The following is a 24,857-nucleotide window of genomic DNA, read 5'->3' on the forward strand; positions in this document are numbered from 1 at the left end:
CAGGCATCTGGAACAAAAACGTGTCTAGAAAATTTTGGCTTGCCTTTCGAGTCTGCCTGGGCTCAGGCTGCTCCCAAAGCTGAAAACCTCACTGAGAGACCAGGGCTGGATTCCTCACGGGCTGCCCTTCCCCCAGGGCCAAGAAGTAACCGCGTGTTCTAAGGCTACATAAACTAATTAGACATCTAATCCTACCTTTGTCTGCACCTGGTATTGCCAAGAAAGACGAGAAGGAGCAGCAAGTACGGGAGGTACAGAGGGTAAGGGAACATCAGCTCGTCAGGGAAACAGGGCCAGTACACTGCTTGAGACATTAATCCTACACACAGCATAAGCACACCTCTCAAACAGGTAAGACCCTGAAATAGCACACAGATGTTCCAGAGGATGGGAGAAATCCTCCCGGGCGAAAGGTGCTGCACATTCATTGAGTACGTTAAAAAAAAACCTCACACGCCGTTCATAAAATGGCAATTACCAGTTAATTACTGTATCAAGTTCACAGCACAAACAGCAAGCAGGGGAGTTCTGCCCACCACAGCCAGGGGGGCATGCAGGGGGTGCTCTGGGTGAAACACAAGACACAAAGGTTCCACCAGCATCGGTCCCTTCCCTGGGGATTTCTCCCGAGGCTCAGGCACTGCTACCATGCAGTGCAGCATTGCTGGCTTTCCTAAAGCAACCTCGCATCACAGCTTTTGTGAGCACCTCGAGACCTGGCCAGGCAAGAGCCAGAAGACCGAGATGGAAAAGAGTTTGTTAACTTCTGCAGTATATTCTGAAATGTCCAATTCGAGATGCAGAAGAGGCATTGCCTGCTTGTAGAGATAATTAAGGCAGATCACAGTAAATGTGCATTCAGAATGAGGGACAAACGACTGACAGACACCATGAAAAGAAACGCTGATATGTCAGGAAGTTAGGTTAAAAACGAGAAGAACCATTTTCTCAAATCACCTTGTTTGCCTTGTGGTACAAATAGTTCCAGGATTCACACTGTCAAGCCTTTCTCCCAGTCATGAGAGCACAAGGCTCGCTTTTGAAAAAAGAGGAAGGGTGGAGACTAATGGATGAGAGTTGATTTTGGCAAGCTGGGCCTTGAGAAGTGGCATTAACTGTTAGAGGGGTTGTGACTCTAAAGTGATGAGCAAAGAGATGCTCTGTGCTAGGCAAACAGGGTGTAATTGACCCACAGAGATGACAGGCTTCAGTATTTTCTCACAGATAATAACCAGCTGAAGAAAAGAAGATGCCTTAGGCCTCTAACCAAATTGGTCACCTTACCGCTATGAAATGCCCCACCCAGCACTAATTATGACTATTATAACAGTAACAATTAAATCAAAGTAACTGCTGCTATTCTTTGACAGCAGCCTTGCCAAGGCGAGTATTTTGTTTGATTACGAAGCAAAGAAAGGGACTTAACTTAAAATTGCCCTTTGTCTCAGAAAGCTTTTGTTATTACCTGAGTAAAATTCAAGTTTTGACAAGTTGTGAACACAACCCTGTGTTCCCAGTTTCCCAATTTCCAGTGTTTACACCTCACGCAGCGTTTGTGCATCTGTGATGAAGGTTGAGAGAGAGATTGGCTCTTCTGTTTTATGCGATACCCCCCAGCTGGACTGTGGCTGTGGCTGCCCCTGTAGTTGTCTTTTCTGCCTTGTACCATCCTGCTTGCTGTTTACACAGGGTTTGGATATAGCCAAAAAATCAGACATCAGTGCATTTAAACACACTGACTAGGAACATCAGCGGGTGGGCCCAAAATCAGGTGAGCCTCCTCGAAACAGTTCTATTTTTGAAACAAACCCCAGGGTTGATGCTGTGCCACAATGCTCGGTGAGATAAGAAAGCATCACCAGGGGCCATCTGTTCCAAGCACAGCCGGAGAGCGTTCACCTTCCCCCAGCCCCGGGCTCTGCAGACTGCCTGCCAGCAGCCAGGGAAGCCCTGAATCTGGGCTAATTGAGGGGATCTGCGGCCAGCCAGCTTCATATTTAAGAGGGATTTACTGCTGATGGAAATTACAAGCGAATTACAAATTCCAGCGCGTCGCGGTCTCGCCAGAGTCAAACAAAAGCACGTGGTGATAAGAACAGAGTGCTGCACTCTGGGACCTGAGGTCTCCATGGACCTCACTGCTCTGTTAAAGCATTGCTGATAAGCTATGAGGTACTACATCTTTCCCAGAGACTGTGCTTTCCTCAGTTGTGTTTATAATGCCATTTTTCATTTCCAGCTCTTCTGTTTGTTTTTATAGCAGTGTAGGAGGGTTTCTTTCTCTTCAAATCAAATCACAGGGCCTCACCATTTCCAGCTCAAAGTCTCCCTAATGCTGCTAATCTCCTATTAACAGCCTACTGACACAGAAGAGACAACAGAAAAAGACTGATTGCCAGCCCTCTGGCCCTGTGACCGTGTGCTGGTCAGATCTGGATTAATAGTTGAGGCGATTTACCTCAGGAGGCCTTGTCACAGGTGCCTGTAACTCTAAACTCTCCTCGAACTGCCTGGCAGGAGAGGGAGGAGGGGAACCACTAAATCCACAGATGATGCACACACAAACAAGGCCCTGCTGAAAATCATTTTTCTTCTCCCATACAAATTCAGGATGACTGTGGGGAAGAAATATCCTTGACTTCATATGAAAGGTAACGAGCTGGGCATGGACATTCCACCCAGGATACAAAACCCACTGTGGTACTCGCTCATACTACCTGTCACTGACAGTAGGTTTGTTTAGCTTTCCTGGTCACTAGAAATTGTTATCCAGGAGCACAGGCAAACACCCTGCTTCCCTCCAGCGCTTGTGTACTAGGATAGATTGCCCTGCTGCGTAGCTGGGACCCTTTCAGCTTTAAGACAATTTAAGCTGCTCCCATTCAAGGAAAGATGGAAAAACAGCATCATTCCTATTTGGCAACAAGTATCCATGTGACAGTTCGGTTCAGCAGCCCAAGCAGTCTCAGGCTCCCCTCCCGGGCCGGACTGCACCTCCTACATTTGCCGTGCCGGCTGTGCTGCTCCATGACCCTACATAGCAGGAGGAGGGTGCTGGCAGGACGGGTGCAGCTGACCGGCTGCACTTGACGTCAGCCAGCAGCAGAGTGTCCACACACACAGCATCTGAGCTGCACCAGGAGTCTGCCTGACTGCCAGCCAGAGGAACACAGGCAGGAGCTGCTGCTGCCTGGGTCCAGGTCAGCCGCCGGGGATTCACTCGTGCCCGGCGATGGAGCTCAGGCATCTCTCATCGCCATGAAGATGATTGTATTTCAGAATGATTTCATTTTGCTTGTTAACAAATTGCCGGTAAAATAGGTAATTGTTCCTGGCCTGTAGTTAAACAATCCTGTTACTGAGTGTTATTTGCAGGTCAGAGAGCTGCAAGAGGTTTGGTCTTTAAGGCACCACACTGTCCCCTCTAGGAAGAGGGGTGAAGTACAAAAACATTCCACCATGCCTTACAGAGAAATTAATTTAACCTAGAATCACTGGTATTACAAGGCTGCTCGTCCACCTCGGCTTCTTACACATCCACACACTGCATCTCATACGGAGCTGCTGTTCAGAGCAACTCCTTCCTCTCCCTGACCCTTCCCAGCCTCTAACACAACTGCATCAATGTTGCAGCTCCCTGTCTTTCCATAGGTCTTTATTCATCAGACTCCTACCTCTCCCTGACCCTTCCCAGCCTCTAACACAACTGCATCAATGTTGTAGCTCCCTGTCTTTCCATAGGTCTTCATTCACCAGGTGCATCTGCAGGGAAACAGGATCTGACTCACGGCGCAGCTGCTCCTGCTGCTTGCTCCCCCACCTGAAACAACAGCCCCGTTCCAAAAGCTGCCACCGTGACCACAACACCTACTGCAAACATCACCAGAGCAACGCTGGGCTGCCCTCCTAAGGGGCACAACGCTGCCAGCTGCTCCCCGTGAAAGAAATCCTCCTACAGCATCTTTGCGTAACACAAACTTACCTTGTTTTTGTGCTGTCTCGCTCCTTTTCTGAGTCTCAGTGAGGAGCATCCAGCCAGTGTGGGTCTTTTTCAAACTTGATTCCTTATCCATATTTGGGAATTTGTGCTGGGCACTAGCTGGTACGAGGCACGTTCTTCCCACAGTGCACTTTGGGACTTGTAGTTCCCAAAAAGGAATGTTGTTTTCCAAATTGCAAGTGCCGAGCAACAGAAACAGAAGTCTGAAACGCCTTTACCTCTGCCTTCGCTTGCTGCTGGGCCCTTCCTTTCACATGTGTCTGTGCAGTGGTTTCACCTTAATCCTCCAGGAACCTCTTCCACAGTTTAGGGCGGTGTGCCAACCCCTTGGATGCAGCACCGTGTAAAAGCTGCTACTGCAGAGTGCTCCTGCTGCAGCCCAGAGGGGCAGGTACATGCTCCTGCCTCCTGGAAACAGCTACGTAGAAAAAGAGAGCTCTGATCATGTTTTTTATCGTATTCGCCACACTGAAATGGCATAGTAAATCCCCTTTGAAAGATGTGTTTCACTCTTTAGCATGTTTTGTGTTAGCCCATTTGATTTTTAATTTAATAATCACAGTAGAGGGACAGATAAATGTGTCAGTTGTTTAAAAAGGTTACAGGATAAATCAATCCTGTCTCTCCTGTAGAGATCCATTTTTGAAGAGCGTTTGCGCTGACTGCGGTAATTACCTTGTAACCAAGACACCCTGTTGTTTTCAAATAACAACCAAAGGAGAATGCGAACCGCTGCCTGCCGGCTGCTGCGGGAGACGCTGTTATTACACCCGAGCTCCATTAACAGCGTCATGAGCTCAGAACTGCGGGCCCGGGGAGCCTGAGGACAGGTGCCCGGAGGATGAGGCGGCCGGGAGCGGAGAGCATCCATCACCCGCCCGGGCGCTGCTGCGGAGCGCCGGGGAGCGCTCTCCCGGCAGCACCGCTCCTGGCCGGGGTGACAGGAGCTGGGACAATCGGAGCTCGGACACTCTCGGAGCTGGGACACTCTCGGGGCTGGGACAATCGGAGCTCGGACACTCTCCGGGCTTGAACACTCTCGGGGCTGGGACACTCTCGGGGCTCGGACACTCTCGGGGCTCGGACACTCTGGGAGCTAGGACACTCTGGGAGCTGGGACACTCTGGGAGCTGGGACACTCTCGGAGCTGCGACACTCTCGGGGCTGGGACACTCTCGGGGCTGGGAGCTGGGACACTCTGGGGGCTCGGACACTCTGGGGGCTGGGACACTCTGGGAGCTAGGACATTCTGGGGGCTGGGACACTCTCGGGGCTCGGACACTCTGGGGACTAGGACACTCTCGGAGCTGGGACACTCTCGAGACCGGGACACTCTCGGGACTGGGACACTCTCGGAGCTGCGACACTCTCGGAGGAGGGACACTCTGGGAGCAGGGACACTCTCGAGGCTGTGACACTCTCGGAGCAGGGACACTCTCGGAGCAGGGACACTCTCGAGGCTGTGACACTCTCGGGGCTGGGCTGACGCCCGGCGGCCGCGGGCAGAACAGCCGAGGCGGGCTGTTCCCTCGGCCCCTTTCCCTGGGCAGCCACACGAGGAAGGAGATGAAGGCAGCGCGTTCTGGCAGGGATGGGCACCGATCTCGGTCTCAGGGCTCAGCGCCCCCCGAGTGCCCGCTTGCCACCGCTGATCCCCGCAGAGTCACAGCAGGGGAAGGGACCACAGTGGGTCATCCTGTCCCACCTCCCTGCTGAGACAGGATCATTGCAGAGCACACGGCACGGGAATGCATCCAGGCGATTCTGGAATATCTCCATAAAGGGAGACTCCACTCCTTCTCCGGGCAATCTGTTCCAGTGCATGGTCACCGCACAGTAAAGAAGCTCTTCCCCATGTCCAGGCGGAACTTGTGCATCACTTTCTGCCCATTGCCTCTGGCCCTGGTACCTGGTATTGCTTGGTACCACAGAGCAGAGCCTGCCTTTATCTTCTAGCACCGCCCTTTAGGTATTCATACACATTAAAGAGGTCCCCTCTTAGTCCTGTCTTCCCAAGGCTGAACAGACCCAGCTCCCTCATCCTTTCCTGGTAAGAGATGCTCCAGCTCCCCAGCCATCCCCGCCGCCGCCCCGGCAGCCCTCGATGCCCTCCTGCAGCCGTGACTACACGTCCCGGCGGCCCGCGGGGCCGGGGATGCTCGCCGGGGCGGCCCTTCCGCTGCCGGGCGCCTCCATCCCGGCTTTCCGGTGCCTGCCCGAGCGGAGGGGAGCCGGGCCCCGGCGGGGGCGGTGGCGGCGCTGGAGCCGGAGGCTGAGCCGGAGCCGTGCGGGGCCGGGCAGAGCCCTCCCGCCGGCGCCATGAGGGCCGAGCCGCCCGCCTGGGCGCCGGGGCCGGCGCAGGCCGCCGCGCTGCTGGAGGAGGCGGCGGATCTGCTGGTGCTGCACCGCGACTTCGCCGCCGCCGTGGAGCGCTGCGAGGCGGGCTGCGACAGCCTGGGCCCCGGCCCCGGCCCCGGCCCCGGCCACGGCCCCGAGAGGTGCGGGCGTGTGAGGGGACGGGGTGGCGCTGGGAAGCTGCTGGCAGTGGTGCCGCCTCAGCGCCGGGCTGGCTTCGAACTTCAGGCCGTGCCTGCGCTGCTTCGGGGTTTCTTTTAGCCCTGTCGATATTAAAAGTGTTTCACCTCTGCGTTTTTGAGAGAAGGGCAGTGTGCCCAGCAGCCTTCGTTCGTTCTCTCAGAAACAGAGTCACAGTGCATACCCTCGGAGGTCGAGTTGGTCTTTTTGTAGGGGGCAAGTAGAGGGGAAGCAGAGAACTGTGTGGTACCTGGGCTGCACTGAAGCTCACTGGAGGGGATGCAAGGGGAAATGTGGCTGTTCTTACAACCACAGCACTTATTTGGGTGTCTGTTCCTTACCAGTTTTGCAGAAGTGAAATGCTCCCTTTGTGTTGTGGGGATTCAGGCGCTGGCCGAGATGAACCGGTGGAGAGAAGTTCTGTCTTGGGTCCTACAGTACTACCATGTCCCTGAGCATCTGCCTCCAAAAGTTCTGGAGCTGTGGTGAGTTTCTGTCTGTTGCTGTCAGATATACACACGGGGCTTGCGTTAGGTTTAACTGCAGGCCAGGCTTGGGTATTGCGTGATATTTCCACTTTGTGTGGTGTGAGTGAGATCTGGGACAGGCCTGTTCTGTGTGTGCTGGAGCACGCCTTCAAGATTGCTTCATGGTGATCAAGTCTAAAAGGGCTGAGGCTGAGTAACATCAATAGCTGGACCTGTTGCCTGCCTCAGAATGCTCTCTGTGCTTTGATGTTGACCCTGACTGATACCTCATGAGAGCTGCTTGTGGGTAATAGCTGTCAGTGATGCCAGCTTCCACAGACACTCAGGGTTTTCTCATGCTTCTCCCTTGCATCTCAGCATCCTGCTGTACAGCAAAGTGAGAGAGCCGCAGGTGATGCTGGAGGCCGGCGGCAGCTGGCTGAGAGCCCAGGCTAACCAGGGGCTCCCCGAGTTCGGCTCGCTGCTGGAGCTGTACCTGGCGCAGGTGCTGCTGCCGCTGGGGCGCTTCGAGGGCGCGGAGGAGCTGGTGCGGGGCTGTGCCGTGTGTGACAGCGAGCAGCAGCTGCGCTTCCTCGCCACCATCGGCGAGAGCCGCCGTCGCTGGACGCAGCGGGAGGAGACGCGCTCGGCCGCCGAGGAGCAGCAGGAGCCAGCCACGGAAACTCTTCTGGGTGGGCTTTCCCTCTGTTGTTTGTGCTCCTTTCTTACGGTTTCGTTTCAAGTTGGTCCCTTACTGTATTAACTAAGTATTAACTACTAAGAATATTGCCACGGTAAACAGGCCATGAGGGAGTCCTGTTGTGTATCACAGCAGGAAATAAAAGACTTGGTGATACTTCTGCTGAGAATTGCAAAGCATATTTAGTCTCTGCCAACATCAGGAGATGATAATTAATGCGATCAAAAGTTTGGGTTTTTGGGTTTTTTTTTAAAGTAAAAAAAGGAAGACTAAGACTACATGGCAATCCTTTAAGGGTACGTTTTGTTGGCTCTGTGTACAGTTTGCTTCATTTCCATTTACAGTTGAGTCCAAGTAGAACAACGCCTGCCTAGCATTTAAAGTACTGCTTCTTCTGTAAATCATTGGATGTTTTCTCCCAGGACAGAAGCTGGCACTACTGTGGTATAAGATCATACTGTAGCAAAGTAGATGCCTAAAAATAGAAGTATAATGAAGTGTGTTACAAAATTGTACTGTTTCTCTGTTGTATAAAAATCCAAACCCAACCCAACTCTCATGCAATCAGACTTCCAGTATCTTAGTTTCTTGTTGTTTAAACTTTACTTTGCCCTGACAGCTTTTCTGTTCTTGTTTTCCAGGAGTGCTGTCCCAAAAGCTCCTGACCATGCTGACATTGCTACGTAGAGCCCTGAGGTCCATGTCAAACCACTTCTATTTACTTCCTTACAAGAAGATGCTCTTGGCTACTTTTTTGCTCTACCTGGTGGTGGTGAGATTAGACCCAGGTATGGGATTAAGATTTCCAATTTTTAAAATTCCATTGTGGCTATGGAGAAGAAATGAGTTATTTTTAATAAATCCGGTCTGTGTAAATGTCTCAGGGAGACAAAAGATCTGGGTGACTAGGAACTTAATGGGTTTAATGTTTCCAGCTGAAGTGCATGTAGGAAGATGAAGCTCCACAAATGCCACTCTTTCCAGCAGCCAGAGTAGACTGTGGGAGGCAGGCAGAGCTGTCCTAGACTCAGCCTCTTCCTCATCGAAGGAAGGCAGAGAACTAGGTTTTTATTAATTCTAGCTGGGGGTAGTTCTTTCTTAATATGTTTAGTGTATGTTAGTTTTACCTAGCTTGTTTTACCAAGTTAGTTTTACCTTTTTGTTCTGCTTTGCAGCTTCTCCCACGTCACTGCCATTCATTTACAAACTGGTGCAGCTCTTCCGACAGGCTTGGGCAGCTGTGCTTTCTCCAATCCACAGGCCTCCAATTCGAGACTAAGTGTCTTCCTCCACTAAAAGTGGCACCTTGTCCTGGGCATGCCACCAGGCTCTTCAGGGCCTCTTCAAATCTGAGATGTGGACTCCTGGAATTTCTTCAGACAGGGAATGGTGGTATATGAATTTAGAAGCCACAGCAAGTATTCCTGACGTTTTGCTTGGTCCTGTCCAACACTAGGGTACAGCACTCCGTCCATATCTACAACTGAATAAGAATCCTCCTTTTCAAACCCTTTGCTTGGGATGTGGCTCTTGAGTGAGGGTTGTGTAGCCAGTTATGAACTATGGAAGAAGCTCTCATCCTTGCAAATGCTGAGCAGTTCTCTGAACAAGTGCAATTCCTGAGGGACCAGTGATTAGGGGAATATTCTGTTTTCCCCGAAGACGTCTGAAAAGCTCAGTTCCTGCAGCATGGGATTTAGGACAAGCACATGGAAGAAAAACATTGGAGAAATGAAAGCCTATTGCATTTTGAAAGCCATGGTTTCTCTTGTGACTGGTGCCTCTTTGGACAGGCACACTGGATTGTAATCATATTTAAGCCAGAAAGATGAGGGGGTGGGCCACAAAGACTGTTGTGTTGTATCTACTCTTCTTAAATGCAAATTACAGCACTCAGTGCTTGCCTGATGCATAGTCATTCCTAGAAGCACTTGGTGGTGGTGGTAAGGAAATAGACTTATTTTTTTAAATTATATTCTGTGTTTTTGTCCGGTTGAACAACTGAAGTTGTTGCTTTGTTTTGCTCTTTCCCTACCTCTTGCTTTGTTTATGTACATGTCAAAAAGTCTCTCTGTCTATCTAGAATTGCTCCCCAAGTCCCCAGTATCCAAAGTCCTGGGTTAGATGGGAGTCGTGTAGCAATGCTCTGTCATTCAGAACAAAGTTTATTTTTTATAGAAAGAGATACTTCTCTGACATCACAAAACTTTCCCCAGATCAGTGGCAAGAAAGTTGTGCACCTGCAGGTCTGTCACCAGACCAACTCCATTTCTGACCACTTGGGGCAGAAATTGGAGGTTTGGGGTGGAACATTAATTTCTCCTCCATTCATTCATTCATCTATCATCAGCTGACAGAAGGCGAATTCCAAGGAGGGAGCAGTGATCTCACAAAATGCAGCTTTTAAACTGTTGTGTACTGGAGGGGACAAGTTAAAAGTGAGAAGCCAGGGACAAATTTGCCTCTGTCATCCCAGCACCTGTGCCAAAAGGGTGTAAACTCACTGATGTCAGCCCAAACTACAAAATGTTGTCAGAGCAGCCTTTTTTGGTGGGACCACACCAAAGCCACGAGCAGCAGCCAGTGTAGATCCCAGTGTGGTGTCTCACAGCAGTAGTGCCCTTTGTCTCTAGCAATAACCATACTCCACGGTGGTGGCTGTTGCTGTTTTCTTCACACAGGGTGTGTTGGTAGCCTCAGACTGCGTGTGATCTATTGCTTTGCTCCCCGCTGGGGCACTTTGCAAACAGTCTCATCTTCACTACTAAAAACAGTTGTCTGTTTCATCCTAAATTATCCCAAAAAGAGCTACACCCCAGCATTATTGTCAGACAAACTCAGGTTATTTGTGAGTGTAATAATGACCTTGCCTAGTTGTCTCAAGAGATTTTAAACCCCAAACCAATCCCATATGCCTCCCCAGAGTTTTATCTCTGCCAGGACTCTACACCAGGTTAAGTAGCCCGTAGTTTTCCACATGAAAAAGTAATTTTTTATATACTCTGCACACACAGGGAAGAGCAGCCTTTGATATTGCTAAATGGTTTCTGTAATCCAGCTGAAAGTGTAGTTACAACACTGAAACCAGCACTTGATGTGAAATCAGATAGAATGAAACAGAGAAGCTCTGTCTGGAGTTTAGCTCTTCCAAGAAATGACCAGGACCAGTCCTCTGCCCCCCCTGCTTTATAAGACCTCAGGTTAAGTCCTTTGTAAACCAGTTAATGAAATGGCAAACTTCACTCTGAAGTCAGGCCAAATTCTTATCAAAGTGACTGTTAGGTAATGAACAATTGTCGCTGCAGTCTTCTGGCATCATTTTTAGTTGGATGGCAGAGATGCTGTTTTGGAGGTTGGTTTGGAGCGGTGGTTTCAGCAGGCCAAACATAGTTTTTAGAATGCTGTTCAGTGTCATTTACCGAGACTTTTAACATCCAACTTTATTTTAAGTGTAGGCTGGTAACCCTGACTTTATTGGAGTACTACTGATTTAGAATTTATATTGTTTTTAATTCCTCACGAGAGAGCAAGAAGGCAGAAATAAGCTATCGGGGTTCTTTTTGCAATATATACTGAAACTGCAATATCTAATTTTTATAATAAAGTGACTCCTGATTTACCTCTGTAGAGTTGCTTGTTCATGCTGTGATTGAGTATATGAAAAAAGGTGTTTATTGTATTGATACACTACAAAGTATATCACAAAGTTTTTATTTTTATCACAAAGTATATTACAAAGTTTTCAAGAATTGTTTCATAGTTTCAGCATGTTTGAATGTAGTAGAGAATGTCCTCAGTGTGAATCTGATGAGATCTAATCCACTGATGATGCTGGTAGTGTGTAAGTCTGCATTTCGGCATGGCCAAGAGCAATACTACCAAGAATAAAGTACCTGGTATTCATCATTATTAGATGACTGTGTCTTTACATTAGAACTAACTACAGGTCTGACCTTGCTGTATTAGGGGAGAAAACTCTGCAAATAAAAAGTAAAAATACATAGCAGAGTTCTCTGTTTCAGGGATAATGCCTGAAAACGAGTATTTTGTCAATGTAGCAGTGTTATACAGGTACTTAATTCTAGACTTTGGAAGTTCAGAAATCCTGACATGAAATGCTGCTGGTTCTCCCAGCAGGTGGCAACAGACCAACAGAAAACAGTTACACAGGGAACACAAGGAAAGTGTTTGAATCTCCATTCACCTTCTGAGGAAGGTATTACAGTGTGGGAAATGCAAAGACTTACACCTCCCAAATTAAAAGGAATAGAGGATTTTGAGTGATCACCTAAGAACTTACTAAGAGTGCACTGTTTTGTAAAATGGCATAATAATGTTCTAGAACAATCCACGATTCTGACACTGTTGGTGAGTTGTTTAGGTAACCAGCCTGTAGGGAGGGAGTGATGTACATCCAGTAGAGGAGAAAAAGCATTTAACTATCCTTCATTGGCCTCTTGATGTATTTCAATCTCCAGCATATTTGCCCAGCACATTGAGCTGGGGGAAGAAGGAGAAATCACATCACCTTCAGAGTGGTGGAGCTCTGCAGTCCTGGCTGTGCAGAACACCCTGCTGCCCATGGGAAGTGTGAATCCACTCCTTGCTTTGCTTTGCTTTGCTTTGCTTTGCTTTGCTTTGCTTTGCTTTGCTTTGCTTTGCTTTGCTTGTGTGCACAACTTTTGCTTCGTGTGCTAAACTATACCTCAACCCACAGGTTCTCTCTGACTCTTCTGATTCAGTGCTCGGTTGCCAGCTGGGGTTAAACCAGTACAGCAGTACTTCTGAGTTCTAGATGATTCAAAAATGCCATTTTCAGAGATGTGTCTATCTGTAACTAGAGAAAAAGGCTTTAGGTTTCAAATGGCGGCTCACCATCTGCCCACAGAGGTTGAATGCCAGCATCCATCAAGATGACTTACTTTCCAAGAATCCAGGTCCAGGCCGTATCTGCCTCACGTCTCTGTGGACTCCCACTAGCAAAGAAAATGCCACAAAGGACTGTTGCAAATCATTCAGTAATTCACAGACCTCTTCTAGATTTTGTCACTGCCAGATCTGACATGTTGACTCAAAGTGTGCCTAAGAGGTTTTGGGTGGTGGACTGCTCAAAGTGTTTGCTGTTTGACTTTTCCCTCATTCTCTGAAGCTGTGATCATTAACATTTCAGATTGTCCAGAGCACCAGAGCTCGTCTGGAATGTTACCACTTCCACTAGAAAAAGAACTCTAGAGCAACCTATTCCTTAGTCTCAAAGCAATGATCTGATGGTTTTCTGATAACTCTGATACTCAGCTTAAGCAAAGCAGCAGATGGAAATTATCATGGAAAATCTTTTGTTAAGAAACAGTTATGGCTCCAGAAATTATGGCTCTGTAGCTTTTCCCAGCCAAAATCAAAGAGTAATAGTTCACAGGTTTATGTAAAGAATAGCAAATGAAGACTATACCAAAGTGAGTTTATAAAAACCAGTATGAACTAGTTCTCACTGTTAAAATGTAGGTGTTAAAGAAGATACTTCTATGCTGGTTGCCAACAGTGGCAGAACAATCTATTAATACCATGACTGAGCAGATGTAGTAATAGATGTAGTAGTAAACAGACAATTCCTAAAAATGTAACCTACATTTTAGGAATTGTCTATTTAATGTCTGCTGATTAAACATCATCATGAACAGTACATTTATAAAGTCAGGGGATACATGATGCAGACTCAAGCAATTAAATGTGCCTTCCAACCCTCTTAAGGGTTGCAGCCACGAGGATTTCTCTACTGAGAGAAGCTGCTGCTTTCCAGTGGTGAACTTCTGCTTTCCAGTGCAGAAGGAGCAAAGTGGAGGAGGCAACTGCACTAATTTGGTGTCAGAGTGTTGGGGTGATGCCTCCAGATCTGTCCTGCAATAAACACTGCAATCAGAATCAAATTTCTTTCTGTGTTTGGGCAGAGAAGTGAGAGTCTGTACTGAAAGCTGTCCCATACTGCTGACAGCCTGAATGACTGCACATGGAAAGAGAAGTAATAGAGGTAAATTGAGATGTTAGTGGAGAAGCCAGGAGATCATTGAAAAGCGCTAGTAGAGCACACTCAAGAATGGCAGTTGTGTTTACATTCCAGATCTCTATTTTTGTTTTTCTTCTATCCTTCTCTCTCCCATTCATTTGCTCTCTCATGCCTTCTGCACCGGAATTCAGGCGTGATTTTCATCCACAGAAGGCTGTGCTGGCAGAACAGGGAACTGGGATGGTGTGTGCGTTGCGGGTGATGTAAAACCCCGAGGTGTGAGAAAGCACAGCGTACCGTGTGTTACATGGCCACACTCCAAACCAATAGGCATGCCAGCCCTGGCTGCGCTGAGTTTGCAGCCTGGGGTGTCTCTGAGCCGGGCTGTGTGGGTGGATTAGCACGGGAGGGGTGCTGCAGGCAGCAGGGTGACCTCGTCCCGCGGCGCTGTGACGCTGAAGCGCAGCAGCAGGTGCTGGCTGCCCGGCCCTGGGAGCCTCCTGCCCTGCAGCCCGGAGCCAGGCTCCAGCACAGACCTGCCACCAGTGACCCCAGAGGGGGGGAAACACCTCTGCAGACACCATGGTAAGGGGGATGGGGGAGCACTGGGACTGGGAGGGCTGTGGGCAAGGGAAGGCAGTGGGGTCTGCTGTCGTTATCAATAGGTTTTGCCACCAAACCCTGATCTCACACACCACTCACCACGTGAGAAAATGGGAAAGGAGTGCAGAAAATCTCACTGAAGCATTACAGCATTATGTTTCTTCAGAGAGTCCCTAACTAGTCAGATTATAAGATAAATTAGATGTGGAGTCTTAGCTGTTTGGTACTTTCTGTAGTAACCACATTTTCTCAACACCACTTCCTTTTCATACAAGACAATTCCTTTTAGAAATAAACCAAAAAAGTTATTTACTTTTGTGTCTGTTTTAAATTCATTTAGCCTCAATGGCTATACTCTCCACAGCTATACAGGATATGCATGCATGTTTCTGGAGTCCATGAATCCTTTTATATATGTATGCATTTCAGTAAGTGAAAAAATGCCCTTTAAGTTTTGGTGGTTTGTTATAAATTCGTAGAAATCTCTCAAAACCTCCTAGAATGTGAAAAAATCCATTTCACCTTGTACCCCAGTATATCTCTAGCACTGAGTCTAATTTTGGTGCAGAGGAAGAACTAGGTTACTTTCTGCCAGCTCATCTCACAGGCAAAATACTTCCACGGGCTTCCCGGACCTAGGGAACTGAGCGTGTTTGTGGAACAGCTGGAAGACTAAAGTCTCCCTTCTGCAGTAAATCCTGGAGCAAGTTTGTTTTTTTTTTTAAGAGTCAAAGCTGTCCCAGGTTTAGTTCCACAAAGGATCTGGTCCTTTCTACTGTTTCTTTGTTGGACCAGTCCTGGGTCTACAGACAGTAAGCGGTGGGATGTGAAACATGAGTTTGGAAGAGGCTCCAAATTAAAATATCACCTAAAGATCAGTTTACTCTGACTGTGACGCTGAAGAAGGCCCACCCTCTTCCCTACTAAAAGTCTGGCATCTACTTTAATGCTGTTCACTATGCAAAGTCAGAAACCTCTTTTTCACTGTCTTCTCCCCTTGGCAGAATATTTCCAAATTACTGCTGGGGAAGGAGAAGATGAAACGGCTCAAAAAGCAGGGTTGAGATGTGGTTTCAAACTAGTGCAGCTGAAAACTCAGTCTGAAAAGTCTTCAACTGCAGTCCTACATGAAGTTTTACAATACTAACTTCCTAAGGCAGCATTTACTTGTTCTGTCTGTGAAAAAACAGACCAGTTCCTCTACAGGTCTGAAGAAATGAGCAGAGCAGCTCATTAGGTTTAAAATACTTCTAATTGTAGTTTTGCTTTAAAAGATATCCTTTTAAAAAGCCAGCTGGCTTCACTGCTATGTTTGAAAAGAAAAGAAACCCTTATTTTTCTTGCTGCCTGCTGGCCTCAGAGTCACAATGGGATTGGAAAGAAAAGGCAGGAGCCTGCCCTGTGGAAAGTCAGCATTAATTGAATTCTCTAAGCCCAAATATGCTTTCAGTGTCTCCTGAGTAATTCCAGATTGCAACACACTGACTTATGAAGCCCCACTGTCACTCAAATAACTCAGAGACTTTTGCACAACCCAGTTGACAAGAACAGGGTTGTGCAAGTACACTTGAGAGCACATGCATTTGCAGAGTCAGCAGAAATTTTCAGCTTAGAAATTAGTACTGAATAGAAAGAATTTGTTTTGTTGAATAGAAGATTAAAATTGAGCTTTCGCGTTCATTTGAACTTCTGGGGATGACTAGCTGGGGCAGTGATAACTTGTGAAATTCTAGTTGCTTCTGAAAAAATGTCTTTAGGTATGTTTCTTAAACCCAAATTTACATCAATTTGTGAAGAAAACACTGCTCCAGAGATGTTGCTGGTCACACATTGTGACTGAAAATTTAGTTTTTGGGGAGGATGCATTTAATTCTCAGGTCACAGAATGATTTTGCTGGGTAAGCAGTTACAGAATTTAATTTAAAAAAAATTAACTGGTCAAATCTGATAGTGCCATTGGTTATCTCTAAATGCAATATTACAAAACAAGAATGAGTGAGGACCATCCTGACCATCCTCTGCCCTTAAAGCCAGGCCTGCTTCACAGCTGGGCATCTCAGTTCTCCTTCCCTCTCCAAAGCCTGGCAGTGGTCAGTGAGCTGCTCACTGGAAACCATTCTTGACAATCAGTTCTTTCCTGCATGGTGCCCAAGCATTGTCTGGAAAAATATTGCCTGGCCTAAGCCAAAACTCTGCCAGTTTTTTGGAATTATCAATCAGCACAGGAGATCACAGGCCAGTGTTCAGTGCTATGACCTGACTTTTTTTTTACTCCCTAGTATAGACAGAACCCTGGGGATCACAAAAGCAGAGCTCAGGCAGCTTTAATTGCTCTGAAAAAAATCTGAAAAAATCTGAAAAATCCACATGCCTGAAACCACTCTCTCCTCAAAAAAATGCCTTTCACTACACCCAGTGTTGCAATTGCTGGGACTAACCCAGAAGTATTTGCTTTATAATTGTGAACTTATGAAATCCAGCACCAGGGCCTTCATGCTTCTTTACTTTTAAGTGTGCAGGATTTTGGAGCAATTGACACCTGCCTACTTTAGCCTGGTGTTACACAGTTTTCTCTTCCTGGCTGCCACAGAAACAATGCTGAAAATCATGCAAATACACTTCACTGCAATGGCACTGCCTGACAAGCAATGGACCAGTAAAATTAATGGCTGCTTGGGAGCTGGAAGGAAAATTTGGTTTTGACCAAGAAAATCTGGAATAATTTCCTTAGGTGAAAGCAGCTCCTCCAAGTTTCCACGCTAGCCTGCTGTCAGAGGGTAGAAGGATCAAAAAAGACATCACCTGCCTTGGGTTACGTAAGGGTGAGGGATGCCACATGGCTGTGTCAGGTTCCAGCCAGGAGTAAAAATAAACTAAACTGGGATGTGCCCCTCAGCAGAACCAATCCAAGAAGAAAGGTGGGGTTTGTGTAATTAAAATTAATTTTTCCTGACTGTTTTAATATACTTCTGTAGTACAGCACACAGATTTCAATTTTTCAAAGAACTGTCCCAGAATCTGGCATGTGCAGTCTCGTTGTGGTCATGGGGCTGAACAACCAAACGAGCAGCTGACAGTGACAATTCACTGATTTTTTTGGAAAAGCAATACACTGGGAAAATGTAACCACCAGGAATAAGGAGGGCTAAGGTACACTGTGTTTTCTGACGCTGCCTCCTCTCTCCCCGCAGCGTGAGTGCATCTCTGTTCACGTTGGCCAGGCTGGAGTGCAGATAGGAAACGCGTGCTGGGAGCTCTTCTGCCTGGAGCATGGCATTCAGCCTGACGGCACCTTCAAGGACCTGCAGGACAAACTCAGCTCTGATGACTCTTTTACCACATTTTTCAACGAAACAGCCACTGGGAAGCACGTGCCACGGGCTGTAATGGTGGACTTGGAACCAACTGTGGTAGGTCAGTATAGAAATAAACCTGCAAAACGGAGATGAGATTGCTTTTCCTCACATCACCATGCTGTGCCACCAGTCTTCACTGGCACAAAGTGGCCCTTTGCACCTCAGGCTACCACTAGGTAGCATGAAATTCTTGTATTTGCTAGGTTCTCCAGATGGGGAAGGAATGATGCAGCTGACTCCATATTCTCAGAAGGCTAATTTATCATTTTATGATACTATATTATGTTAAGGAATACTATACTAAACTGTACTAAAGAATACAGAAAGGATACAGACAGGAGGCTTAGAGGATACTAATGAATCTCGTGACTCTCTCCAGAGTCCGACACAGCTTGGCCCCAACTGGCCAATGAGTCAAAATAATTCACAGCAGAAACCAATGAAACAATCACCTGTTGGATAAACAATCTCCAACCATATTCCAAAGCAGCAAAACACAGGAGAAGCAAATGAGATAATATCGTTTTCCTTTTTCTCTGAGGCTTCGCAGCTTCCCAGGAGAAGAATCCTGGGCAAGGGGATTTTTCCAGAAAATATGACAGTGACATTAAATCAGTTTTCTTGTGACACAGGATGCCAGATTCTGTCACAGGTGTTACAAACATAAGAACAAGAGGATCCCCAGCAGTTTAATGGCTGGTACACTTGGTGTGTACAGCTCCTCAATTTAATCAATATTTAATTTTTGGGTTTGTTTATCATGATATTTTTGCCATTCAAGTTCTGCTTTTCTTCAGTTTGGATTCAAAGCAGGAGCCTGATCACTTCCCTCCAACAACAGAAGAATGTCTAGAAACTGGGATACCTGAATTTCTTCACACTTTTTTTTTCTGGGGACTTGTGGATGCAGGCTGTCACCGACAAGCTCATGAGAAGATAAGTGGCTGGACTGAAGATGCACAATAAATCAAACAAATGCAGCAATGGAAAAATGCTCCGGAGACATTTCCCTTCTCCATCAGCATCTGTCTTTTGGCATCATGAGCTCCCGTGACTGAGAGCGTGCACTGATGCCAACAACAACCAGAATTTGTTGGCACTGGAGCATATTCTTACAGTTTCTCTTTCTTCTTCAGATGAAGTACGGGCTGGCACCTTCCGGGAGCTTTTCCATCCAGAACAGCTGATCACTGGGAAGGAAGATGCAGCCAATAATTATGCCCGTGGCCACTACACCATCGGCAAGGAAAGCATTGATATGGTGCTGGATCGTGTCCGTAAGCTGGTAAGTGCCAGCAGTTCTGAAACAGCAGTTTGGACTCCGCAGAAGAAAGAAGGGCAGAACTATCAGCTTGTTAATTGCAAATGATACCAATGGTTCAGCAGAGAGATTGCAAGTCATACAGATGGTATCTCAGACACAGTATAGAAGAGAGAAACCCAGTAGTTCACTTCCCAGCTGCATGCCTCCAGGCATTTTTATAAAGTGGTTACAAATATGTAATTTTTAATTATTAGCACAGCCCTTCAGCACCAATACTGACCCTGAAGGGTGGATTGTGCAGTTGCACATTGCTGGTTTCAGCTAGAACAACAGAGCAGTGTGAAGGTCAGATAGAGAGAGGCCTGGGCAGATCCCTGTGTCAGTGAGGAAAGCAAAGGTTGGAATTATTACCAGCCCTTTCCCAGGAAAACTTGACATGAAATCTATCCTGTATACTGTCTATGACTACTCACTCCTCCAGCTCAGGACAAGCTCACATAGCAAAGCCTTTTCCACCTTTTTCAGATGCTGCTGTTTCACTTCCTCTTTTGCTTTCCAGACCGATGCCTGTTCTGGGCTGCAAGGATTCCTGATCTTCCACAGCTTCGGTGGCGGCACTGGCTCCGGATTCACCTCCTTGCTGATGGAACGCCTCTCCGTGGATTACGGCAAGAAGTCCAAACTGGAGTTCGCCATCTACCCAGCCCCTCAGGTCTCCACTGCTGTGGTGGAGCCCTACAACTCCATCCTGACCACGCACACCACGCTGGAGCACTCGGACTGCGCCTTCATGGTGGACAACGAGGCCATCTACGACATCTGCCGCCGGAACCTGGACATCGAGCGCCCCACCTACACCAACCTGAACCGCCTGATCAGCCAGATCGTGTCCTCCATCACCGCCTCGCTGCGCTTCGACGGCGCCCTCAACGTGGACCTGACGGAGTTCCAGACCAACCTGGTGCCCTACCCGCGCATCCACTTCCCCCTGGTGACCTACGCCCCCATCATCTCCTGCGACAGAGCGCACCACGAGCAGCTCTCGGTGGCCGAGATCACCAACGCCTGCTTCGAGCCCAACAACCAGATGGTGAAGTGTGACCCGAGGCACGGCAAGTACATGGCCTGCTGCATGCTCTACCGCGGCGACGTCGTCCCCAAGGACGTCAACGTGGCCATTGCTGCCATCAAGACCAAGAGAACCATCCAGTTTGTCGACTGGTGTCCAACAGGCTTCAAGGTGGGTAGGGCTGCTTTAGTAGATATTTTCGCCCGACGTCCGGGAGGAATGATGCACCTGACTCAATCTTATCAGAAGGCTAATTAATTACTTTATTATTCTATATTATATTACACCCATATTACATTACATCTAAATTGAATCTGCATAAGCACCCAACTGCCCAGAATCCCGTGACTGTCAGCTGACAGTCCCGACACACACACACACTCGGATTCAACTGGCCAATGAATCAAAACACTCACACCAGAATCCAATTCCCTTCAGGCAAACAATCTTCCACAATGCATTCCACTTTGGCACAACACAGGCGCAGCAAATGAGACGAGAATTGTTTGGATCATTCTTTTCTCTGCTTCTCTCAGGTTCAGAGAATGTGAATCTCACAGGGCTGCCACAAGCCTCTCTTCAGTATTGAAAGGGGAGGTTCAGTCTAGTAGAAGACTTGTATTTTTAAAGTTTTCTAGTAGAAAAGTTGTATTTAAAGTTTTCTATCTTGACTATTTCTCCCAGAACATGGAGTGTGGGGATACCAGTTGTTAGTTCCTCTGGGTCTGGATTGAAGGCACTCGAGACAGTAATTCATGTTCAGACTCAGGTGTTTATTATTTCTTATCAGTAAAACAGTCTCACTACTGTGAGTTCAGCAGCTTTTCATTGGCACAAAATGGCCAACAATCTCCTGTTACAAGGTCTTTTAAGACTGAACTATCCAATTAAGAATTGACACCTAGATTATTTTCCCTTTTAACCCAACAACTGATCCCAAAGAGCCCTCAATGCAGACTGTTCTGCCCAATTACAAAATGCCACCCAAACCCAAGAAAAGGAAGGAAGAAGAACCATGAAGAAGAAACCCAGGACGACACCCTGTGCCCTCCATCTTGCTTCCATCCACAACAAAAAATACTAAAAATCCCAAAACCTCAATTTCTCAGCAAGTGATGCACCTGCACTACTCTCTATAATCTATTTCACATTTTTGTGGATTCCAGTCTATCTTGAAGTCTGGGAAACTTTCTCCATGAATGAGGGTCAAAGTCAGTGCTGCCCTGGGGGTCAGGGCACCCCAGAGCAGACACAGAAATATTCCCGGTGCCCTGGGTTTTCACCATGGGGGAATATAGATATTTCCCAATGAACGTAAGAAGGATGCATTTATATGAAATGTTCCTTTTCTCCTTTGGACATCCCATTGACACAGGCTCTTACATATATAAATAAGTGGAAATTCAAAGTGTGTATGGGTTAAAATTGAAAGAAGTTTTAATTTCAGATCTGACCTTTGGAACAGCCAATGAGCACTGCCTCTGAGGCACGATCTAAAGCTGAGGAAATACCAAAAATAATTAATAAAGGAAATGCTGACATTAGGGAATCTCTTAGTTAACCTAGAAATACTGTACAGCCTCTCCCCACTGGTTACACAGCAGTGTCTGGAAATACATTTTCAACAATAATACAGACATTACCAGTGGAAAAGTATCTGTCATACAAACAGCTCCTTCAACGGTGGAAACTTCCAACTGGGAACCAACTTTTATGAGTATCTAGGTGAAAACTCTGTGTTCAGTGGCTGTTAAGAAAGCTACAAACTCGTCAGTGTGCATTAAACAGTAGAACAGTATAGATATTAGAGTGAGTTTCATTTGCAATGGCATTTGCCATCTGGCACCACCCTACCCCAGCATCCATAACTTCACTCACCTTTCCCCAGCTCTATGACTGCCTCCTGCTCCTGCTGTTAAGGAAATAATCTGTACATGTGAATAAGTTGTACAGCCTTCTCTCCCATCCCCGTTTCCAGGTTGGCATCAACTACCAGCCTCCCACAGTTGTTCCTGGAGGAGACCTCGCCCGAGTGCAGCGGGCAGTCTGCATGCTGAGCAACACCACGGCCATCGCCGAGGCCTGGGCAAGGCTGGACCACAAGTTCGACCTGATGTACGCCAAGAGAGCTTTTGTGCACTGGTATGTGGGAGAAGGCATGGAGGAGGGAGAGTTTGCAGAGGCCCGAGAGGACCTGGCTGCCCTGGAAAAGGACTACGAAGAAGTGGGAACTGATTCATTTGAAGAAGAGAATGATGGGGAGTAATTTTTAAAATACATTTGGTTCCTGGTGAGCACAGAATTGTCTCTGCATCGCTGTACTGCGCGTGTCAGCAATTTGCTCAGGTTTTCTGTGTGTTGTAAAGATAAATTTAGGAGAGGACATTTTTTTATTACATAAATGACAGGCATATCATCAGCTGTAGTGATGCCCCACCTCTCTCAGTAATGCAAGAAGACTTGCTCTCCCTTGCACACTTAATGTGAGCCTCTCTAAGCTCCAGGGTACATGATGAACTCACCACATTCCACCTCCCAAAAAGCTGCAGAACCCTGCTCCTGCACAAGAGCAGCAGGGCCAGCAGGGACACCACAGACACCTGCCCAAGCCAGGATTCTGTGGAATCCCCAGTCAGCTACGACACCCTGCGGGATATTTGAAAATATCACCCCAGTCAGTTGATGTCCCAGGGGACTGGAAAAAGGGAAACATGTTCCCCAGTGTTAAAAAGGGCAGAAAGGAGGGTCCTGGTGGCTGCCAACCTCTTGGCCTCACCTCTGTGCCTGGGAAGATCATGGAAGAAGTCCTCCTAGAAGCTATGCTAAAGCATAAGGAGGGTAGATTTAATTGGATGCTCATGGAAAAATTAATTGGGCACTTATTCCTGAAGCACCTAAATGCTCATGCATAAATTAATTGGGAATTTATTAACACCTTTGTGCAACAAATGAGATATTGTCTTGCTGTTTGATTGGGTTCTCCTACATGCATTTGTGACCCCCCCTTGCTCATTTCAGAACCTGGATTTTTTTATGATGCTAATACAGAATTCCTTTCATGAAGGACCTGCTATAAAAAGTAAGGCAATTCTCAGAAATACCCGAGTTGCCTTTCTTTCAAGACTCTGAACTTTCAGACCTGAAACCTTTCTGGCACTGATTCTGCCAGATTTTCTCTCAAAAAGTAAAACAATATATCTCCTTTGTTCACAGCTGTGTTCACAAATTCTCAGTTAATTACTGCATGAGTGTTAATTACCTCACATTTCCCATCCTTTCCCCCTTCTATTTCTCATCCTTTTTCCACCTCATGTTTTCTGCCCCTTTGTCACCTCACATTTCCCACCATTTTTCACTTCACATTTCCCACCATCTTCTCTCTCTCTTTTTCTGCCCTTTGCCCCCCTCTGCTTAAATATTTCCAATGTTGGAGAAAGGGGGATTTTTGCCTCAATTAAACCTTAAACAATGGAAAAGGCAAGTTTTCCTTTAATTGATACCCTTAAAATCACAGGTGAAGGAGGGTCCCCTTTAATTCAAACACATACAATAATGAAACAGGAGGTTTTCCATTTAATTTAAACCCCCTTTCCATCAAACCCCTCTTTTTTCTGGGGTCACTGGGGCACACTGGGGAGGGAGTGGGGGCACTGGGCAGGGGACTAGAGACACTGGATGGGACTGGGAAGATGAAATCAGAAAGAAAAAGGATCTTCCCTGCAGCCCCACCTGCTCAGGCGTGCTGCTACCCTCTCTGCGCTGCCCTGGGGCACAGGGATTGTCCCTTTGCACGCCTGAGCAATGCCCCAGCAGCCCCCAGGTGCTCCCCCTGCCCTGGAATGCTGTCACTGCTGTCCTTTGAGAGATTCCCGGAGATCACCCCCTCCAGCAGGCACAGCAGCCCCCCTGAGAGCAGGGCCAGCCCCTCCTCATCCTCACTGAGCACACCTGGGGCTGCCCAGCCCCTCCTCATCCTCACTGAGCACACCTGGGGCTGCTTCATCCCTCCTCATCCTCACTGAGCACACCCGGGGCTGCTTCATCCCTCCTCATCCTCACGGACCACACCTGGGGCTGCTTCATCCCTCCTCATCCTCACTGACCACACCTGGGGCTGCTTCATCCCTCCTCATCCTCACGGACCACACCCGGGGCTGCTTCATCCCTTCTCATCCTCACTGAGCACCCCGGGGGCTGCCCTGCCCCTCCTCATCCTCACCGACCACACCTGGGGCTGCTTCATCCCTCCTCATCCTCACTGACCACACCTGGGGCTGCTTCATCCCTCCTCATCCTCACTGACCACACCTGGGGCTGCTTCATCCCTCCTCATCCTCACTGAGCACACCTGGGGCTGCCCTGCCCCTCCTCATCCTCACTGACAACACCTGGGGCTGCTTCATCCCCTCCTCATCCTCACTGACCACACCTGGGGCTGCTTCATCCCTCCTCATCCTCACTGAGCACACCTGGGGCTGCTTCATCCCTCCTCATCCTCACGGACCACACCTGGGGCTGCTTCATCCCTCCTCATCCTCACGGACCACACCCGGGGCTGCTCTGGACACGGATTTACGGGGGGTTTCACCAAACCCCGCTCTGAGCCTCACTCACCAGGCCGAGCACGCCTCGCTGCCGCTCCCGTTAAACCTGAGGCGGACCGGGATGAGGAAAACCCGAACCCACCGGGAATGCAGCGACCCAAAGGAACCCGGATGGGCCGGGATGGGGCACCCCGGAAAACCCGGACTGGATAGGCACGGAATATGGAATGGGGGAAACCCGGGCTGGATAGGCACGGAATATGGAATGGGGGAAACCCGGACTGGATAGGCATGGAATACGGAATGGGAAAAAACCCA

General features: G+C 47.8%; 3 protein-coding genes and 1 long non-coding RNA gene across 30 annotated transcripts in view; 2 read left to right on the top strand and 2 right to left on the bottom strand.

Annotated features, from left to right (window-relative positions):
• MICAL3 (microtubule associated monooxygenase, calponin and LIM domain containing 3) overlaps positions 1-4,262 on the bottom strand; it is a 175,955-nt gene extending 171,693 nt beyond the window's left edge. For 15 of the 27 annotated variants that reach the window (XM_038154675.1, XM_038154667.1, XM_038154676.1 and 12 more), the window contains exon 1: positions 3,983-4,261. The gene's annotated coding sequence lies outside the window, so the exon portion shown is untranslated. Of the gene's footprint in view, positions 1-3,982 lie in introns of all 27 variants that reach the window. The other 12 variants (XM_038154686.1, XM_038154681.1, XM_038154677.1 and 9 more) reach the window with 4 other exon arrangements.
• A 1,909-nt stretch (positions 4,263-6,171) lies between these two features.
• PEX26 (peroxisomal biogenesis factor 26) lies at positions 6,172-11,611 on the top strand. The gene is made up of 5 exons (XM_038154879.1): positions 6,172-6,498; positions 6,880-7,020; positions 7,381-7,694; positions 8,344-8,490; positions 8,878-11,611. The coding sequence occupies exons 1-5, from the start codon at positions 6,320-6,322 to the stop codon at positions 8,979-8,981; spliced, it is 885 nt and encodes a 294-aa protein (XP_038010807.1). The 5' UTR covers positions 6,172-6,319; the 3' UTR covers positions 8,982-11,611.
• Positions 11,612-12,356: 745 nt separating this feature from the next.
• On the bottom strand, positions 12,357-24,753 carry LOC119708436. Its single transcript, XR_005259077.1, has 3 exons — positions 24,610-24,753; positions 12,625-12,678; positions 12,357-12,539 (listed from the first exon to the last, which is right to left on the bottom strand). It is a non-coding gene; the product is annotated as an uncharacterized LOC119708436 (long non-coding RNA).
• TUBA8 (tubulin alpha 8) lies at positions 14,081-22,294 on the top strand. The gene is made up of 5 exons (XM_038154878.1): positions 14,081-14,288; positions 17,498-17,720; positions 18,799-18,947; positions 19,486-20,166; positions 21,974-22,294. Exons 1-5 carry the CDS (start codon positions 14,286-14,288, stop codon positions 22,259-22,261), a joined length of 1,344 nt encoding a protein of 447 aa, XP_038010806.1. The 5' UTR covers positions 14,081-14,285; the 3' UTR covers positions 22,262-22,294.
• Positions 24,754-24,857: the final 104 nt, after the last annotated feature.

This window comes from Motacilla alba, chromosome 1A (assembly GCF_015832195.1).
Source record: "Motacilla alba alba isolate MOTALB_02 chromosome 1A, Motacilla_alba_V1.0_pri, whole genome shotgun sequence".
Lineage (NCBI taxonomy): Eukaryota > Metazoa > Chordata > Aves > Passeriformes > Motacillidae > Motacilla > Motacilla alba.

What these genes read in the sequence shown, in the direction of transcription:
- TUBA8 (XM_038154878.1), top strand. An exon ending in CTTGGAACCAACTGTGGTAG is followed by an intron (nt 17,721 to 18,798) that starts GTCAGTATAGAA and finishes TTTCTTCTTCAG; the next exon opens with ATGAAGTACGGGCTGGCACC. An exon ending in TGGATCGTGTCCGTAAGCTG is followed by an intron (nt 18,948 to 19,485) that starts GTAAGTGCCAGC and finishes TTTGCTTTCCAG; the next exon opens with ACCGATGCCTGTTCTGGGCT.
- PEX26 (XM_038154879.1), top strand. Translation starts at nt 6,320, where the DNA reads ATGAGGGCCGAGCCGCCCGCCTGGGCGCCGGGGCCGGCGCAGGCCGCC. An exon ending in CCCGGCCACGGCCCCGAGAG is followed by an intron (nt 6,499 to 6,879) that starts GTGCGGGCGTGT and finishes GTTCCTTACCAG; the next exon opens with TTTTGCAGAAGTGAAATGCT. An exon ending in GGTGGTGAGATTAGACCCAG is followed by an intron (nt 8,491 to 8,877) that starts GTATGGGATTAA and finishes TCTGCTTTGCAG; the next exon opens with CTTCTCCCACGTCACTGCCA.